Source organism: Pan troglodytes, chromosome 2 (assembly GCF_028858775.2).
Source record: "Pan troglodytes isolate AG18354 chromosome 2, NHGRI_mPanTro3-v2.0_pri, whole genome shotgun sequence".
Classification (NCBI taxonomy): Eukaryota; Metazoa; Chordata; class Mammalia; order Primates; family Hominidae; genus Pan; species Pan troglodytes.
Window position 1 is genome coordinate 46,402,606 of NC_086015.1, and position 20,238 is coordinate 46,422,843.

General features: G+C 43.5%; 1 protein-coding gene across 6 annotated transcripts in view; it reads right to left on the reverse strand.

The window, feature by feature from the left end:
- Window positions 1-20,017, reverse strand: part of LYZL4 (lysozyme like 4) — a 49,875-nt gene extending 29,858 nt beyond the window's left edge. The window contains exons 1-5 of one of the 6 annotated variants that reach the window (XM_016940837.4): window positions 19,810-20,017; window positions 16,505-16,735; window positions 16,239-16,391; window positions 13,436-13,514; window positions 6,486-6,737 (exon numbers count right to left, since the gene is read on the reverse strand). In XM_016940837.4, coding sequence (XP_016796326.1) covers window positions 6,668-6,737; window positions 13,436-13,514; window positions 16,239-16,391; window positions 16,505-16,643 — 441 coding nt within the window. In that variant the 5' untranslated portion in view covers window positions 16,644-16,735; window positions 19,810-20,017 and the 3' untranslated portion in view covers window positions 6,486-6,667. Of the gene's footprint in view, window positions 1-6,485; window positions 6,738-13,435; window positions 13,515-16,238; window positions 16,392-16,504; window positions 16,736-16,988; window positions 17,073-19,809 lie in introns of those variants that run through there. The other 5 variants (XM_016940839.4, XM_054680596.2, XM_063805647.1 and 2 more) reach the window with 5 other exon arrangements.
- Between the last annotated feature and the right edge of the window lie 221 nt (window positions 20,018-20,238).

A 20,238-nucleotide genomic window follows, 5' to 3' on the forward strand; every position in this document is an offset into this window, starting at 1 on the left:
TTTTTATATTTACTGGAATATGTGCCTGCCCTGCTTGCAATACTTCTGCCAGCTCCACCATCCATGGCTTTACCCATTGTTATGGTATCTGCATAGCATAGGTTAATTGCAAGTGGTGGAGATTGACTACATGCCTATATTCTAGGGCAAATAACCCTTGGCTGATACCATGGGATGTATTAACTAAGACTGATGTTCTGTACCCTTGGGTCAGTGAGTTACTTTGGAACAAGATGAATCAGCATGCCAGAATAATTGGACTGATAGTTTGCACCTGGTTTTGGTGGAGCCTTAGAAGGGGGATTTCAATTATTAAGGCTGGCCACATAGCTACAGCATGCTTATATGACCAGCTCATTTTAAGATACCCCAACCACAACCAGGTTCTCCGCTACCGAGATGTTTGACATATGTACCCATGGTAATAAGAGACCTGGAGACAATACATGTCCAGTGTGACCCAGCATTGTGAGGATAAAGAAGTCTGCACCTGAGCTATCTGGGCCCCTTTCAATGCATATCCATTTTCTGCTACTATTGTACTGTATGTACAGATGTCTATTCAATAGTCAAATGAAACATATAACAGGTATTTTTGTATGTGAATTTGGAGTTTGAGGGAAATATTGGGGAAGAAATATATACATATTTAGAAGTCATAAAAACACTGATGTTATTTGAAACTATAGGAGTAGATGAAAACAGAGAAGAAATCTGAGGACTGAGCCGAGGTCCCTCCAACATTGACCAGGAAGAGGAGGGGACACCAATAAAGGAGCTCAAGGAGTAGTGACCAGAAAGAGGGGAGACACCAGGAATATAGGTGGCCCAAAAGACAGTGAATCTGGTGTTTCAAGGAGGGAATGATCAATCATGTCAAATGCTGCTGAGGGCTAAGATGTGGACTAAGAATTGATCATAGCATTTTGCAATATGAGACCATAATGCTTATAATAAACATGCTTCCAATAAAGTGGATTGAAGAGAGAAGGGAAGGTAATACAGAGAAGAGAGGAAACTTGGATACGTTTTTTGAGGAATTTTTAAAGAAATGGTAGGAAATCAGAAGCCGAGAGAGATTGTTTTAAGTGGGAGATATTACAATATCAGTTTTAAGAAATGGTAGGAAATCAGAGGCCGAGAGAGATTGCCTTAAATAGGAGATATTACAATATGTTTTTTTTGATGGTGTAAGCAATCAAGCAGGGAGGGAGAAAGTGATAGTATATTATCACTTCTCTCTCTCTTTTTTTTTTTTCTGAGATAGAGTCTCACTCTGTCACCCAGGCTAGAGTGCAGTGGTGCGATCTCACTGCAACCTCTGCCCCTGGGCTTAATTGATCCTCCCACCTCAGCCTCCCAAGTAGCTGGGACTACAGTGCACACCACCACACCCAACTAACTTTTTGTATTTTTTTTTGTAGAGACAGGGTTTCACCATGTTGCCCAGGCTGGTCTTGAACTCTTGGCCTCAAGTGATTGGCTTGCCTTGGCCTCCCAAAGTGTTGGCATTACAGGCATGAGCCACTGCACCTGGCCTATCAGTGAGACAAGGCAAGGGAAATTGAGATCCAGGAACCAAGTGGAGAGGCTTGCCTTAGCTGGGAGCACCCGCAGTTCATAACCACATGGGGAATGGCAGAGTGTGGGGGTAGACAGATGTGGGGATGGGGCTGCAGATGGTCTTATCTGATGGCTTCTATTTCCTCAGTGAACTAGGAAGCAGCAGCAGCAGCTAAAGGTGAATGAAGAAGGAGGTGTGGGAGAGTTAAAGAGAGAGGAGAAAGCATGAAACAGTCATCTAAGAGGTCAGAAATGTAAAGGTGCACTTGATAATGGTTTTTAAGAATTTAAAGTGACACTAGTCAACAGGATTTTGTGGGATTTTTTCTTCTTTAAATATGTACAGCTACTTGGGTGCAAACACAAAATAGGTAAAGTTGGTTGTAACCAGGATTGGGCAGCCAGGTGAGTATGTCGGAGGGAAGAGCACAGGGGATGAGGGTGCATGCATGACATCATTATGATGGTGGCTGTGGAATCTAAGCCAGGGCAGGAGAGAAGTGAGGACATGAGGTGAGAGACAGTGTGAGGGTGATAGGACCAATCCTTAGAGATTCCAGTGGAGCCAAAGAATTATTGGCATCAGAGAGCTGCTTGAGGGATGCAATGGAAAGATATGAGGTGGCGTTCAAAGAGTGGGGTCTTAGAATTGAGATTTTTAAGGTGGTGGAGTTACTAGTAATGGCAAGGCTGATAGGCTGAAGTGAAGTGGAGGACAAGATCTTTCCAGGTGATGAACTCAAGGAACCAAGATGCCAGGGTGCTGGTGACTTGCCTAAATAAATACTGAAGCCACCAAGAATGATGACTCCAGTAGTGGTGGAAAAATAGTGAGCCAAAAGCCAAAATCTTCAGTGAATGCGGGGCAGGAACAGGAGAATGCAGGAGGAACGCTTGCTTCAAAGGAGCTAGAGCACTTCAGGGAGGAAGGAGGAAGCAGCAATGAGGAGCAGAGGCTGCCTGGCTCACCTTTAGCTCAGAAGTGTGCAGGGTTTGAAATACAAAGCAGAACCAGCCACAACTTAGGGACAATCGTGGAAAGCAGTGTCCTGAGGGTGCATGAGATGCAATCTTCTTACTCCAGTAAGGGACTTGGACAGGCTATGCTGCAGGATACACATGGCACCAGACGTGTGCGCGTGCACACACACACACACACACACACACACAACCAGGCCCTCCTGGTGGCAGATCTGTAGCTGCGTTTTTACTCATAAAGTCAGCATGGTGCTGGGAAGCAGGCGAAGGGCCCAGAAATCAGAAGACCCCCATGGCCTCACTGCTGCCCCCTCAACATCACCACTGTGTAGCCAGCGCAGCCAGAGTCACTCACTTTGTTGCAGGTAGGAAAAATGAGGCTCAAGGAATTAACTGGCTCAATGATAAGTGGCAGAGCCAGGAACGATCTCTATGACTTCCGACATTTTCCAACCCTGTACTCTTTGCACTAGCCGGTTTCTTCCAAGTTTCCCCAAGATCAGAGTTATCTGGAGAAGCTTTGAAAACACAGATTCCCTGGACCACATCTCTGGAAATATGGATTCAGTAGGTCAGACACATGGCCCAGGAATCAGCATTTTAACAGTGGCCCCAGGTGATTTTTGTTTGTTTGTTTGTTTTTTTGAGACAGAGTCTTGCTCTGTCGCTCAGGCTGGAGCGCAGTGGCGTGATCTCGGCTCACTGCAACCTCCACCTCCTGAGTTCAAGTGATTCTCATGCTTCAGCCTCACGGGCAGCTGGGACTACAGGCATCCACCACCATACCCAGCTAATTTTTTGTATTTTTAGTAGAGATGGGGTTTGGCCATGTTGGCCAGGCTGGTCTCGAACTCCTGGCCCCAGGTGATCCGCTCACCTCGGCCTCCCAAAGTGCTGGGATTACAGGCATGAGCCACCGTGCCCGGCCTGCCCCAAGTGATTTTTACTATGACAGAAGCTTAGAAATGCTGTAGATTTCCACACTGTCTTCTCGATTTATTTTGTGCAGTTGAGAAAATTCACTCAATTTCCCAGCCTGTGAACTGGGCACCAACACGATGACCATTGTCCTGCACTAGTTGCCTAATACCTCTTAAGTGCAGCATCTTAATTAAAAAGCTAGAGACCCAATTTTCCAGCTAATGGAGTAGAAAATTAATACCAATATAGTACCAGGGTTTGGAAGGGAGCTCTGTGTGGGGATATAGGTTTTGAGGAGATACCAATCCCAACTTCATCACTTACCAAACTGGAGTAAAGCCACATTATTTAGCCCTAAGCCTCAATTTCACCATCTGTAATATGGGTATATTTCATAAGTACCTTAGGAGGTTTTGCAAGGCTTGGAAATATCGTGTAAAGGTCTGTGTAATATTTATATGGTTGGAGTTAATATGATAGCTGCTGGTAACAGAAGTAATAATAATAGGAGTTGTTGTTATTGAGATTTCCTAATCCAGCTTGGATCATTCTGTAAACCAGACAAGGAGATCTGCCCCCAGAATGAGTGCTCACTGTAACACCCATTATCAGTGGGCTTGGGCAACCCGAGAGAGGCTGTTCCAATCAATACACTAACATTTGCTTTGTCCTCATGCCTCACGCCCATGTTGACACAAGTGCCCATTAGAGGATGGTGAGCCGCAGCAGAAGCAATGGGCTGGAAAGAGGCAGCAGCACGCTGGATTTGGCACTCGAGGAGATAGTGTTTTCATCAATTGCAGGTTATTAATTCTGGGTTAAGATTGGATTGAGGTCATGTGCATTATCGTTCTTGGACCTACCCTCGGAAGCAATATGGGGTTCCCAGCTCAATAAAAAAGTTGATCAAAGCTTCACATTGATCTCAACTGCAAGTGCCACTGCCAGTAATTTTACTGTATGATTCATGCTGTGTGGTTGGGGAATATAGAATACCCTCTTCTCTAGAGAGGAGGGAAAGCCACACAAAACTGTTTGATTAAGCTCAACAATTGTTACTGAACTTGAGTAAAAGTTCTGTCTCTGAAATTCTAACTTACAGCCATTTCTTCCTTCTGAAAGTAACCAAGGTTAAGACAAAAAGAAAGGCTGAATTGATTTGGATCTTGCCTGCCTTTCACGTAGCCACTTTTTACCTAATTTCTTCAATTTTTTTCTAAATTACAAAGAGTAACAATAAAGAGTTATATACATCATAGTTTGTTTATATAATGGAAAGCTGTGCAGTTGTTAAAAATGGTGCTAGGATCCCTGCTGTAGACCTGGAAATATTAGATTGCAAAATATTGAGTGAAAAAAGGAAGATACAAAACTGTATGTTTAGTAGTAGTCCATGTCTGTAAGGGGAAAAATGTGCACACACACACACACACACACACACGAAAGCAGGGAAGATATACACACGAAAAGTTTCTTTTCCTAAGTCAGGATTGCCCACTTTAGCAACATGACAATGATGAAAACTTCTGTTTCCAGTGAGGGGATATTCTTAATTTCCTTCTTTATGACTACTTATGCTACCCAGGTTTTCTTCATTAAATATATGTTGTTGGGGTAATTTTTAAAATGTGAGAAATAAAAAGGGGCAGCCCCAAACAGGGACTTCAGCACTCTTTGTAATGGTTTTTAAAATGGCAATACCTAAAGATCTAACATGGCCAAGATCGGTGGCTCACACCCCTAACCCCAACATTTTGGGAGGCCGAGGCGGGTGGATCACTTGAGGTCAGGAGTTCAAGACCATCCTGGCCAACATGGTGAAACCCCGTCTTTACTAAAAATACAAAAATTAGCCAGGTGTTGTTGGTGCGTGCCTGCAATCCCAGCTACTCGGGAGGCTGAGTCAGAAGAATCGCTTGAACCTGCGGGGTGGAGGCTACAGTGAGCCGAGATCGCGCCATTGCACTCCAGCAATGGGTGACAGAGCAAGACTCTGTCTCAAAAAAAAAGAAAAGAAAAAAAGAAAACATCTAAGAGTAGAGCAAAAGTTAAATAAAATATGGTGTGTCATATACTGAAATACTCACTGGCACTAAAATTTCACTTTGAAGAACTACAACACCATGGTGAAGCACATGTGACTGACAGGCTTTCTCCATACCACTCTAGTTCTTTTCTTCCTGTATGAGGACTGAAAGGTGAAGAACTATGTTCTCCAACCCCCATGATGGTGTGGGTCCCATAGGTGACCTGACCTGCTGAGCAGATACCTGTGCTCTCGCTGCTGCTGCTACCAGATCTCAGGCAGGTGTGTCCAGGAAGCCCAGGCTGACAGCTGTACTCCATCCCATGAAAGAAGCTGTAAGCCACTAAGCTTTTAAAATAAACCCCTTGCTACTTAAAGTTGAAACAGATGTAGGGGAAAAGTGGCTTACCTTATTTGTTTGTTTTCTTTCTAAAAAGTCAGATGCAAAACTCTCTAACTACAACATTATCATGGCATTTTTGAAAAAGAATAAAAACCCTATACAGAAAAAAGATCAGCAGGAAACGCAACCAAAACATAACAGCAATTGTCTTTGAGTACTGAGATTATAGGAAAATTTTTCTCCTTTTTAACATTTCTGTATTTTCCCAAATTTCTCTAATGCAAATATGTGTTATTTATAACTTTCAGAGACTTTTTATAAGAAATGAGCAACTGTCATTTGATTCCCTTCATAGACGTGCAAAGAGGATTCTGTGGTCTCTCCCTTCCCTCTGTGTGTCCCAGTGTGGACACGCCTTGGCTGGAGGCCCTGCTTGTGCCAGCCTCTCTTCCTCTCTTCTTTCCTCTTTGGTTCCACTGTACCTGTTCTTCCTTTTCCTGTTTAGTATTGACATTCATGGACACATCTTGTTTTTCAGATAATTTCCTTCCTTCAATTCCTCCATATGAGATTAAATAATAATAAATCACAATAATAGTAAATAATGGTGATTACAGAAATAATCATAATCAAAGCAGAGACCTTTGGCCCAAGTTGAGTAACTAGTTTGGTTTATTCTGCATCCTGCATCCCCGGATGAAGCAAACTTTTGTCTTTTTCCATCTGGAACTCTTAAAGTGGTGAGATCATCAAAAGGATTGACTGAAGCAGCAAGCAGAAAAGCACCTTCATTCACAAGATGCAACTGGTGAGTGCTGCAGGGGCCATGCAGGCGGCTACAGCTTGCAACCATCCAGCCACCGTGCCAGGGTATCGGAGTACTGGCAGTACCGGGACCAGGTGGGCCTGTGGAGAGAAGTGAACAGGAAGGGCTCCTCAAAGTCAGAACTCAGGGTCTCCAGGGCTTCACAGCCCCATTCAGGCCATTTACACCTGCCTGCCCCTTGGAGCCTTTGAGTTTTCCACCTCTGCCGTGGGCACGATTCTGAAGGCTTTTGTGCATCTCCAGTGCTGTCTTCATCACATCCTGGCTTGAATACTGGTGCTTCCTCCATCCTAGTGCCCACATCAGCCCCCACCTCATTCCATAAACCCCACATGGTGAGATGAGGAGGCTGAACTGTGAACTGTGAAATTCTCCCCCAACCCTGCAACGGAGGTATCATTTGCTTCTCTGAAGTGAGCTTCAGAGAAGTTCCATGACTTTCCCAGAGTCACATGATGAGTCTTTGGCAGACCCTAGGCCTGCAAATAGAACCTTTGTCCCCTGGGCCAGGGCCCCTTTCACCTTTCCACGTACCTGCTCCGCTCTTCACCTTCCAAAATTCCTTCCAACTCTTTAGCCCCACCTAAGTCAGCTGCACTGAGTTTCTCTAACCTTTTCTCCTGGTGCCTGTAAAAGTGATTCCCTTGTTCTGGGTCCCCATGCCAGCACCCAGACTTCAGGTTCTCCAGTCCCTACCTCCAGGGTGGGGAGTCACTCAGGCCAGCTGTACGCCATTAGAAATCCTGTTTGGTCATCCCACCCCTCAGCGGGCCGGTTTCCACGGGTCTTCCAGGGTAGGAGGTCCCACAGTGCAAGACAGGGCTGTGGACCTCTGGCCCCTCGTAGTTACAGAGTGGCGGGGAAACATACACACAGGTATTTTCAGAAATCCCAAGGCTCTCCATAGCTCAGGGCAGACATTGCAGAAGGGACTCCTTGGGGCCATGTGTGATCTTAGTCTTCTCCCTTCCTGTCTGCCCCAACCCTGCAGAGCTGACCAACCGAGCTTTGGAGAACACGTGGCTGCCTGTTAGCTTAATTAGCTTCCTTCACTGGGAACCTCAGCAATAAGAAGGCCTTGATCTGCCTGGCTTAGCATAGCTCCACTCAGTGCCATACACTAAATATGGTTTTAGTTCATTAGGGCTTACTCTAAAGAATCAGCCAAGCTTCCACATTAACTGGAAACTCGGACCATATATGAAGGGTATTTCAAACACTCCAAAGTCAGTTAACATTAATAAGGGGACTTTCACTTTAAAATTACAATCTATTAAATTAGTGATGAAAATGGGTTACTGAATAAATAGTATTGAAATCAATGACTAGCCATTTAAAAAATATAAACCTGAGTCCCTACACCTCACTTTTTATACCAAAATAAATTCCAAGAAGGCCAAAATTTTAAGCATTAAAAACATAAAATCGTATTCTATTTTTAACTTATTTAACAAAAATTTAATATAGGGCTTAATTTGTGTGTGTGCCAGCACTGTTGTAATACATGGCTTACAATTTTGGCATACAAAAGACCTTTCTAAGAAAGAGATTTCACATAAATCTAGAAGCCACAAAAGAAAAAAACCAAGGGATTTGATTCTGTGAATCTGTGAAACTCTCGTAGGATAAAAATACCATAAAATCAAAATACAAATAACAAACCTGAAAAAATAGTTTATGCAAATAAAATGAATAAAGGTCTAATAAGCCTAATTTATAAAGGACACATAAAAGGTCAACATGAAGAAAAAAACCATTATCAACCCAATAGAAAAATGGACTAAGAATATAAGTAAACAGTTCACAGAAAAATAGCCAATAAACACATGAAAACATGTTCAACTTCCTTTGTAATTTCAACATGCAAAGCAAAACAGAATGACATCACTTTACACATCTCAATTTTCTAAAACCATACAGGTTTTTAACACCTCAGGCTGGTGAGCTGAGGAGAAACAGGCCCCTTCATGCAGTGTGGGTGGAGGAGCCCCTTCTCCCAGTGGCAGTTTAGCAACTGGTCTCTCCAACGTTTAAATGCACCAAATGGTCTCAATAAATCCCCTTCAAGGGATTTCTCTAAGGATACAATTGAAAGAACATAAAAGTTCTAAAAGCAAGACGCTCATGATAGAATTTTGAAACAGCAACAGCAGCAACAAAAATGGAACGAACTAAATTTTCTTCATTAGAGAACTGGCAGATAAATTACCTGCAACATCTATACAGTGGGGTACTAGCAGTTGTTACAGCGATGGCAGAGACCTTTAAGTAGTGATAATGCCAAGATTCATGAGCTCTATTAATAGCTGAAAAAAAGCAAGGTGCAGCTCAGTGTGGACACTGGGATTCCATGTGTGTTTTAAAATATCTGTGCGTACATTTTTCTCTGATTTCTAAGAATAATAACACTGGTGACCTTGAGGAGGCTGCTGATAAGAGGGAAAGGGTTTCTTTTTCATTTTTAAAGATAATAAATGGTAAATTTAAAAGTAAAAATGTTATGAATGACTTCAGGTTAGTGGCCCCAAATGCAGCCTCAGTTTTTCAACGAGCACATAGGGGGTTTCCATTATGTGCCAGGCGCAGAGCTAGAGGCTGGAGATATAGAAGCAGGAAAAACAATCTCTGATTGAATTTTTTAGGTTGGTGTGAAAGTCATCACAGTTTTTGCCATTAAGAGTAATGGCAAAAACCACCATTACTCTTAATGGCAAAAACCACGATGACTTTTGCAACAACCTAATAGTTCCAAAATACCTTGAAGACACAGAAAACAAAACAAAACAAAAAAAGCAACAACAAAAAGGCTCAGCCTCTGAGACAGACATAACCTTCTGGATCAGATTCTGGACAAAGTCTCTGCTGCCTTCAGGGCACATGATTTATAGTAAGGAACACCACCTACGCTTCCACTAGTGAAATTTGTCCACCTGCAGGCCTGTCCTTTCTCCCCCACCACCCTACACTGACTCTGCTCAGAAACCCTGAGTCTGGACTCACTGGAGTACTGGATAACTGTCCTTTGGTTGCCTTCTACATAACCACAGCATAGGTCTTCTGTGTCACCCATCCCCGTCTCTTTGAGTATAGCCTGGTGACCTGAGGCTTGGAATAGCACAGATCCAGGATTGATCATATTGCTGTGGCCACGAGTAGGTTATTCTACTTCTCTATGCCTTGGTTTTCTCATTTTGAAAATGAAGATAAGAATGCTCACAGCAGAGGGATTTGTGAGGATTCAATCATGATGTGCATAAAAATGCAATCAGTTAAGAAATTGCAGCTATTATTATAGGATTTCCTCTATTGTAAGATATCTTCTATTCTAAGATTCATCAATGATTTAATAACAGCTTTGGGGGCATAATACATTGATTACGAAATAAAGCCTAGTTTCAGAAATACTAAGATCTGAAAAATTGTGCCATCTGGAACTCAGGAAATATGACACTCTTTCTAGATCTATCTGGAGATTACAATGTCCAGAATCAACCAGGCAGGTAATTATAAAATGTGGGACGGGGGGAGAAAAGGTAGGGGAAGAAGGAAGTTTGTGGTGGTGCAGTGTTCACTGGGTAGTGTAGGCCTGCCATCATAAACAGCGTGGATGGAGATGGTAGCAGTGTAAGCTGGAAATGGAGGATTTTCATGCACTCCATTGGTTCAGCATATCAGAAAGACACTCACACCAGCAAAATCTCCAAACTGGAAACTAGGCCAAGAGATGTGCACACCAATCTACCCCCAAGTAGACGTCGGAGAAAAGGGTCTGGCCATAATCCAAGTAACAGTGAACAGAGACAAGAAAAAGCCACACAACCTGTCCATTTAGCAAATACTGAATATGGGTAACTCTGTCCTTATTCAAGGAAGGGTAAAGAGGATAAAGCTAACATGGGACCTATGCGGAAATATCACAAAAAGAAAAGGGGGCATCATAATAAAATTTCTTTATTAATATTTTTTTTGAGACAGAGTCTCGCTCTGTTGCCCAGGCTGGAGTACAGTCGCACAATCTTAGCTCACTGGAACCTCCACCTCCCAGGTTCAAGCGATTCTCCTACGTCAGCCTCCCGAGTGGCTGGGATTACAGACACATGCCACCACGCCCAGCTAATTTTTGTATTTTTTTTTTTAGTAGAGATGGGGTTTCGCCATGTTGGCTAGGCTGGTCTTGAACTCCTGACCTCAGGTGATGCACCCACCTCAGCCTCCCAAAGTGCTGGGGATTATAGGCATGAGCCACCGCTCCCAGCACATCATAATAAAATTTATTATGAAAATAACATACTGCAGGATCCAGAAGTAAATTTTATAAAACTGACATCCTCAATAAGATGTCACCAGATATGACCTTTGGAAAAGTCATGGGAGTTAAGAGAGATTTAAAAAAGACAATCGTTTGAATTTTTAAGGCAGGTGGATAAGCTAACACAGAATTGCAAAAAAATTAAGGTAACCAAAATTCAACACCCATTCATGATTTAAAAAAAAAACTTTAACAAACTAGAGATGGAAAGGAGCACAATCTGATTAAGAGTATCTCCAGAAATTTAAAACATCAGATGTAATGACACAATATTAAACTTCTTTACCTATGAGACTAGAAATGAGACAAGGCTGCCACTATTGTCACTTCTATTCAACATTTACTGGAGATCCTAGCCAATGCAACAGGGAAAGAAAAAGAAAGAAAGGATATTGCAGAGCCAAATGTGAAAGATAAAACAATGAAGCTTTTAGGAAAAAAGGAGAATATCCTCAAGACCAAGGAATAGGCAGATATTTGTTAAAATAACCATAAAGGGAAAGCAATAATAAATTAGACTACATTGTGACTAAGAACTTCTGTTTATCAAGACACTCTTGAGAAGGTTAAAAAAAAAAAAAAAAAGAGCCAGGCATGGTGACATGTGCCTGTTGTCCTCACTACTCGGGAGGCTGAGGCAGGAGGATCACTTGAGCCCAGGAGTTCCAGGCTACAGTGAGCTATGATAATGCCACTGCACTCTAGCCAGGGCAACAGAGCAAGGCCCCATTTCTTTTCTTTTCTTTTCTTTTCTTTTTGAGATGTCTCTTATAAAAAAAAGATAGAAAGGTAACTCACAGAATGAAAGATAGTTGCAATACATATATCCAACAAAAAAACTTTATCCAGAATATATAAATATCTCCTACAAATTAATAAGAAAAAGACAGCACAATAGAAAAACTGACAAAAGATTTGAAGAGGCACTTCACCAAAGGGGATACATAAATGGCCAATAAACATTTGAAACCTCATCAGGGAAATGCAGAGTAAAACCATAATGCAATACCACAACACAGTCATGAGAATAAACTGGAAATTACCAAGCGTGGTTGAGAATGTGAAGCAACTGAAATGCATAATTTCTGATGGCAGTGTACATTGATAAAAATCTCTTTAGAAAACTGTTTGACACAATATGGCAAATCTGAAAATATGCTTATCCTATGACTAGCAATTTTATTCCTCAGTAAAAACAATAGAAATCCTTTTACATATTCACCAAAAGATAAGTATAGACAGTCCATGGCAGCACTAAAAATGAAGAAACTACCAAATGCCCACAAATAGAGGAATGCATAAGTAACCTGCGGCGAATCCACACAATGGAATACTGTATAGCAATGAGAATGAATCACAACCACACACAAAAACATAAGCAAATGCAACACTCAGTGAAAGAAGTCAGACATAGGCCCAACCACTTGTAAATTTTAGACTCTTCTAAGCAAATATCTGGCTAAAGAGGAAATTAGATTTGCATTTATCTTGGCAATAAATATACAAAAATCAGTTAATGTACCAAATACATAAAGAGCTCTTTCAAATAATATAACTTGAATTTTAAAATAGGCAAAGAGCAAAGAAGAAAAAAATTACAAAACAATAGTAATATATAACAAACATGGGGGGAAACACCCAAATGGGATATGATAAAAGACAAAAGAAGATAAGACAAAATTGTTATTCACCTTTTTTTTTTTGAGATGGAGTCTCACTCTTTTGCCCAGGCTGGAATGCAATGGTGTGATCTTAGCTCACTACAACCTCTGCCTTGTGGGTTCAAGCGATTCTCCTGTCTCAGCCTCCCGAGTTGCTGGGACTACAGGCACGCACCACCACACCCGACTTATTTTATTTTATTTATTTATTTATTTTCAGTAGAGACGAGGTTTCGCGATGTTGGTCAGACTGGTTTCGAACTCCTGACCTCAGGTGATCCAACTACCTCAGCCTCCCAAAGTGCTAGGATTACAGGTGTGAGCCACCATGCCCAGCCAGTTATTCACCTTTAAATTGCAAAAGTGTTGTGATTGGTGAAGGTGCAGTAAATCTACATTTTACTGAACCCTTTGTAGAAATATAAACAAATATGGGCCTGCTGGCTTTCACAACATGCATCAAGAACCTTAAACTTATTCAAAAACCTTGTAGGAACTTAAAGGATAGAAACAATCAGAGATTATCATAATAAACACAGATTTAGTTTGAAGATGTTCATCCTAGCTTTCTATATAACCCTAAACAAGATTTGGGGGGAAAAAAGTACAATTCAAGGCAATTTCTCTGATAATTATTTCCTTCCCTCTGTGGCCTTGAGGTTGTGGTTTTGTGCTACTTACCTTGGTGAGTCAGAGCCTTTTAGTTTTGGCACTGCACGTGCGCAACAGCCAAGATTTAGCCAAGATTCAGATTACAGATCATGAGTGAAAGTCGTTAATACAGGCTACATAAAAATGTAAGACTTACCATGCTCCCATCCCTTCTTTTCCTTTTACAATGGTCTTGGCACATTTAATTGTCTTCTCTAAATTAGGATTCAGTAAAGCTGTGGGGAAAATAAAATGGAAGATACCATGCTGCCATATGACAGTTAAGTTAGAGTGATGTCAGGGAAGGTACAGGGTACTCACATCAGAGAGTCTTCCAATGAATTCCAAGAATAAATCTATCCTTAGATTTTTATTAGACAACCCTAAGGAGGTAGCAGGATGGAGTCATCTTTTTACCAGATCTATTGATTTTTTAACTTGTAATTCTTATAAAATTTTTTCCATTAAAATATATTGATTAGGCTACAGAGAATCAGCTGATGCCCAGGATCATGATCTGTTCTAACCCTTCGCTTAACCTATCTGGATCCTTGTTCCCCTTTTAGCCTCTAGGGATTTTTCTTACTTTCTTGCCAACTCAGTCTGGGACTTTAAAAGAATTTTTTTTTTCTTTGTTTGCATTCTACCCAATGGGAGAGTTTTTCAGGATACATAGTCCACCATATTTTCATCACAATACACAGTACCACCTCTGTTACAGATAGAAAATTGTATGTGTCTCCCATTGGATTCTGGAGAGATAGAGATATAGATAGATAGTTGATAAATAGATAGATAGATTTATAGATAGATATCTATATTTATCTGTGTTTATAGATATCTATCTATCAATCTATATTTCTGCCTATGAAATATAAATTACAGGCCTACTGTATTTCTCTTTTTGCCTTGGCTACCAGGAAGCTCTGGATGACATTGAATGTACCATCATTTCAATTTAAATTAAATCAATTTAATTAATTTAAAAATGTTATTAACTTACACTTTTAATGTGTACGTCTCCCCAACTAGACTGTGATTGTTGTAATTCACTAAGGGCCCTGCCTGGCATTTTATATACATTATTCCATTTTATGTTAACAGAAACCGTAAGTGGTTGTTAATGTCCCCATTTGGAGGAGCTCTAGAAGTGACTTACACAAGCTCATGTCGTTCTTTTTTTTTTTGAGAGGGATTCTCGCTCTGTCTCCCAGGCTGGAGTACTGTGGCGCGATCTGGGCTCACTGCAAGCTCCGCCTCCCAGGTTCACGCCATTCTCCTGCCTCAGCCTCCCGAGTAGCTGGGACTATAGGCGCCTGCCACCATGCCCGTCTAATTTTTTGTATTTTTAGTAGAGACGGGGTTTCACCGTGTTAGCCAGGATGGTCTCGATCTCCTGACCTCATGATCCGCCCATCTCGGCATCCCAAAGTGCTGGGATTACAGGCGTGAGCCGCCGCGCCTGGCCGCTCATGTCATTCTTAATGGCAGCAGCTAGGATTCCCACCAGGTTCCCACAGAGTTCCTGTGCCTTTTCCTCCTATGTTGCAGTCCTGCCTCTCCTTGAATCAGAGAACTTTCTTACTCCTCTCTGGAGCTAAAGGCCAATCATGGGGCCCAACACAGACAGGTACTCCCCAGGCCACATGAGAAGGCTGCAGGCCTTCACTCCAACCTCTCCTCTCTGTCTCCTAAAGACCCAGCTCAGAAGCCACAGGCTCTGGAATGGTTCTCACCCATCAGCGTGGAAAGAGGTTTGCTCATTAGGGAGGATGCTGGGGTGCTTAGGCAGGAAGACCGCCTCAGATGTGAGGGAGACCTGGCCCAGCTATGTAGCCTCTTGGTTTAGCCCCAACTCAGGAGCCGCACTGCTTAGGTTTCCCTCCCAGCTCTACCACCCCACAGTTGTGTGGTCTTGGGCATATACTTACCCTCTCTGGGCCTCAGTTTCCCCATTCATAGAATGGGGATAACGGTACCCACCTCATGGGTATTTAATTAGATTGATTAGATGAATTAATTAGATGAATACTTATAAAGGGCTTAAAAGAGTAGCTGGCAGTTAACAAGCACAAGAATGGCAACTATATAAGGCCTGGCACTTAGTGGGTGCTCAATAAATGCTCACGCAGTTAGTGAATCCTGGCAACCACCTCCCCTTGATCACAGGTACTTGGGACCGCCTAAGAGCAGTGGGCAAGCTCCCCTTGGGATGCCCAGCTCCTGTCTCCTCCCAGTAACCAGTTCTGCCTTTCAAAGTGGCAGCAACTGCCCCCTTGAAAAAGGGAGAGGGGTCAGGAGCGGTGGCTCACGCCTGTAATCCCAGCACTTTGGGAGGCCGAGACGGGCAGATCACGAGGTCAGGAGATTGAGACCATCCTGGCTAACACAGTGAAACTCCGTCTCTACTAAAAATACAAAAAATTTAGCCAGGCATAGTGGCGGGCGCCTGTAGTCCCAGCTACTCGGGAGGCTGAGGCAGGAGAATGGCACGAAGCCGGGAGGCGGAGCTTGCCGTGAGCCGAGATCGCGCCACTGAACTCCAGCCTGGGCGACTCAGTGAGACTCCGTCTCAAAAAAAAAAAAAAAAAGAAAGAAAGAAAGAAAAAGGGAGAGGTGGCCGAGCGTGGGTGAAATCAGGCCAGCTGGTGCCCTCTGCTCCCGCCCTTCAGGCTCTGATGCCTGCAGCCTCCTCTCAACTCCCCAACACCTTCTCTGCCCATTTGGACAGGGGTCTCCATCACTCCATCCTAGGTTAGCCTGCCTGACTCCCCACAGCCTGATCTCACTGTACCCCCAGCAGTGCAATGCTCAGCCTCCCAGGGACCCACCCTGGATATGGCTCCTGCCACACCCTCTTCTTTGTAAAACTTTGTAAACTCTGGCCATTTGGAAGGCAGGCCTCTAACACAGCACCACAGCCTCCAGTGCCCCCGCACGGAATGGAAAGAGGGACTTACCGGAACATGACATATGGCAGCGGTTCCTGCCATGGTCGCCACACCAGTCACTGCCACGCATCTGAAAGAGGCCGAAGCCAGTGTAGCCATCACGTGTGTTCTCGTAGATGGCCATGGGGTTGAACTTGCTCTCGAAGTAGGCCAGGCACACCCCTAAGATGGAACAGAAGTTGTGTGACTCTGAGGACAGCTGGAGTTGGGGATGCCTGGCCAGAGAAGGGAGGGCAAGGAGGTGAGAGGAGGGAGCACTAAGGGGGCCTACTCACAGTTCTCAAGGCTATAGCCCTCAAAATAATCCAGGCCTCCATCGTGGAGTTTCTTAGCCACTGTGCAACGCCCCAAGATGTAAGCACCACTTGGAACCACCAGGTAGCCAAGGAGGGAGAGAACCACAGATGCCTTCATCTTCTCCAGGCTCCTGGCAGGTCAGGGCAACGGTGGCCAGATGAGTGGGTGGAGTCACAGGGACACTGGTCCTCTGAAGGGAAAGAAGGGCACTGTGGGGGTGGGGGTGGAGCACAGTTCAGTGTCATCAGAAAAATGGGAGTCTCACCTGGTAAGCCATGACACTTCTTCCCATCCTAATTCTCTGCTTCGTGTCACTGCAAATCTGGGACACCTGAAACTCTGCCCCTTCTCCTCCTCTTGACCTCCTATTTTCTAAGGAAATTGCACTCTTGAGGCCCCCTCCCAACCCCAATTCTTTCCATCCAGCAAAACCCTTTGGCTCCTTCTGGGTTTGTATCTCACTCGTTTCACTCCGACATTAGATACAGATGCTCAAGACCTTTCTTCCCTTTATTGTAAAAGTAGACTTTGGTGATTAAATACATCTTGGAAAACAGAAAAGAGAAATTTAAAAAAAAAAAAAAGCATCATGGCCCCACCACTGCAGCAGAACCACTACCGACCTGTTGAATTATGTCCATTACTGCCTCTTATGCGTCTTATTCCCAGTTGTGTCTTTGTCCTTTACACAGTCTTGTCCCCAGATTTTCTACAAACCAAACTCCCCTGAGTTTTTCCCTGCTGTCCACACAATGAGACAAGCCCAGACCTGCCACATACTAGCCAGACAACAGACAAGTCATTTAGCTTCACAGTGCTTCTGCTTCCTTATCTTTAAAAGTGGGGTCACTTGGGAGGGGAGCGCACTCAGAGAATGGACTCTTGAGTTTAACCTTCTCCATTTCTTTTCCATTTTAAGTGGCTGCCACCATCGAAACCCACCGCCTCCTCACAGCAAGCTGAGTCATAGCCCAGCCTTCTCATCTCCAACCCCCTGGGCCAACTCATGCAGGTGGTGTTTTCTACCATGACTGAGGAATGTCCCCAAAGCAGGTACAAAATATCACTTGGAGAACACTGCTAATCCCCTTTTCTTACCACAGCAAACCCACACTTGGCTTTCCAAGCCCTCCATGATCTGGCTTTACCCCATCCACCCTTTATCAGGACGAATCTATTAAGTAAACTCGGAATTCTCATGGCGCTCCCTCTCTGGATGCCTCTGCACCTCCCCACTCCATTCTCCCAGGAGCTGTGCCCTCATGCATGGTTCTTCCCAATGCACAGGGCCCTACCATGCCTTTCCCCATTCAAATGTTGCTCCATCTTGAGGCCTCACCCCAGGTGCCAACTTCTTGGATCCTGATGGATCCTCCATAAAAGTTCCATTTTCCCTCTGAGCCCCTATTGCTCTCAGAGTCTCTTCCATGACACACTGCAGATGATTGTCCTGTTTTGTGCTCTGTCCCATTCCTCAGACTAGAATGTGTAATTGGAAATTGGAACCCATCTTCCTCCTGGAATACCCCATAGCCCCTAGCACTCCATCGTTATATATCAACTGGACAATTCATTGCACCCTCCTGTTTGTCACCGTTCACAGGTGCATGTCTTCCTGGCTGTATACACCTACACCGGGGGTTCTCAACCTTGGCACTTGGGCTGGAATATGCTTAGTTCTGGGAACATCCTGTGCATTGGATTGTTTAGGAGTACACCTGGCCTCTAGATGCTAGTAGCTCTGCCTCCAAATTATGTCAGACAAAAATGTTCCTATGGGACAAAATTGCCCCCTGTTGAGAAATGTCTAACTTGGGCAAAAGTTAGAAATAAGTGTATTCGTGAATTAGAAGAATCATACTTTCAAACGTTTGTTCAAACTCTCAAGCTGTATGATTAGTTGCAGACATGACCAGTACACCAAATACAGTATCTAGGAGGGCCTTGCATTTAAGAGCTCAGACTTGGGAATCAGATTGCCTGGGTCCAAGTTCCAGCTTTACCCCTCAGTGGCTGAGATATCAGTGATCCCAGCAGTAATCTTAGACAAATTGCTCAACCTCTTGATTCCTCAGTTTCCTCATCTGTAACACAGATTAAAACAGTACTTAATTAATTGTGTTGATTTGAAGAGTAAGTGAATTAAATATGCACAGCACTAGATTTTACTTGTATGGACATTTTTCTTAGCTCTGGTTGCACTCCTGCCCTTTTATACCGATGTATCAAACCTGTACATTGTGCACATGTACTCTGGAACTTAAAGTATAATAATAAAAAAAAGTGAATCTCAATGCATGTTTCATTTCCCAACACAGCAAACAACATTTTCTGGTAATGTCTGTCTTCCACAGGGCAGGCCTTATCTCAACTCATAGAAGGCATACTGAGTCCTCTCCTCCCCTCTCCCCCAGAAGCCAGTTCATCAGGTTCATCAGGGTGTGCCATCTACAGTTCTTCTAGAACCTATTTGCCTCTCATTTTTTCTGCCATCATCCTAATCCAGACCACCATCATCTCTAAGGTGGAGGTTTTCTAACTACACTCCTCTACTACATACTCCTCTCTGTTCCCCTAAACCCACTGCCCACACAGCAGTTGGAAAGGCATTTTATAATGCATGTGTCCAGTCACATCACTAATCTCCAGTGGATTCCCCTTGCACTTTGAATAAGGTCCTAACTCCTCAACCTGGCTGACAAGTCTTTCTGATGCAGCCACTGAGCACTTCTCCAGTCTGAATTCACATCACTCTCTCCTTTGTTCACCTTCAGTCTGCCATAGTCACCTTGCACATTTCTTTTCCTTGAATATGACAATTTCATTCCCACCACAGGTCCTTTGCACCAGCCATTCCTTCTACCTGGAACATGACTGCCCTGACCACCACATATGAGCTCACTACCTCAAAGAAGATTCCTTGATCACTGCCCCATCAAAGAAGACGGTCTTTATTTTCTTCATACCATTAATCAATATCAGGAATTCCATTGTTCATTTATCTGTTCACTTGCTTATTTTCTCTCTCCCATACCTGAGTGTAAGCACCAGGAATGCAGAAACCTGGTCTTGTTTTTTCTCTTCATTACCCCAGAACTCAGAACAGAACCTAATACAGAGTAGGTGCTCAATGAAACTTTGTTGAATGAATGAATGAACAAAAACCTCCTCTTCCCAACTGAACTGTCATCAAATGAGCAATAAGTGAATTTGCTGATGAGCATCTCCTGCAGCTGGGTATTGTCATGCCCGTTACCCTCCTGCCCACCATATACCCGCCTACCAGTCCACCAGCCCTTCCAAAGGCCGGCTTTTGGTGCCTTTCCAAGGGGAGGGGAAGAACAGCCACTGCAGCAGCTTCGACGTGTGTTGCAGGGAAGTTGCTCCACCTACATTTGGTTCCTTGGGTTTTTCAGATGCTACTTCATTAATCATCCACTTGTCTGCACCCAAGAGTTCTCCATGACGTGCTCTTCTAGAACCCTTTCTATGACATCAGTTGCTATGCACCAGGATATTCTGAAAAAGGGAGGGTCTGTCACTGTCACATTTGTATTAGTTTTCTATTGCTGCTGAAATACGTTACCACAAATTTAGTGGCTTAAACAACACAATTTATTATCTTAAAGTTCTATAGCCCTGAAGTCAGAAATGGGTCTCACAGGGCTAAAATTAAGGTGTCAGCAGGGCTGTGCTCCTTCCCAAAGGCTTT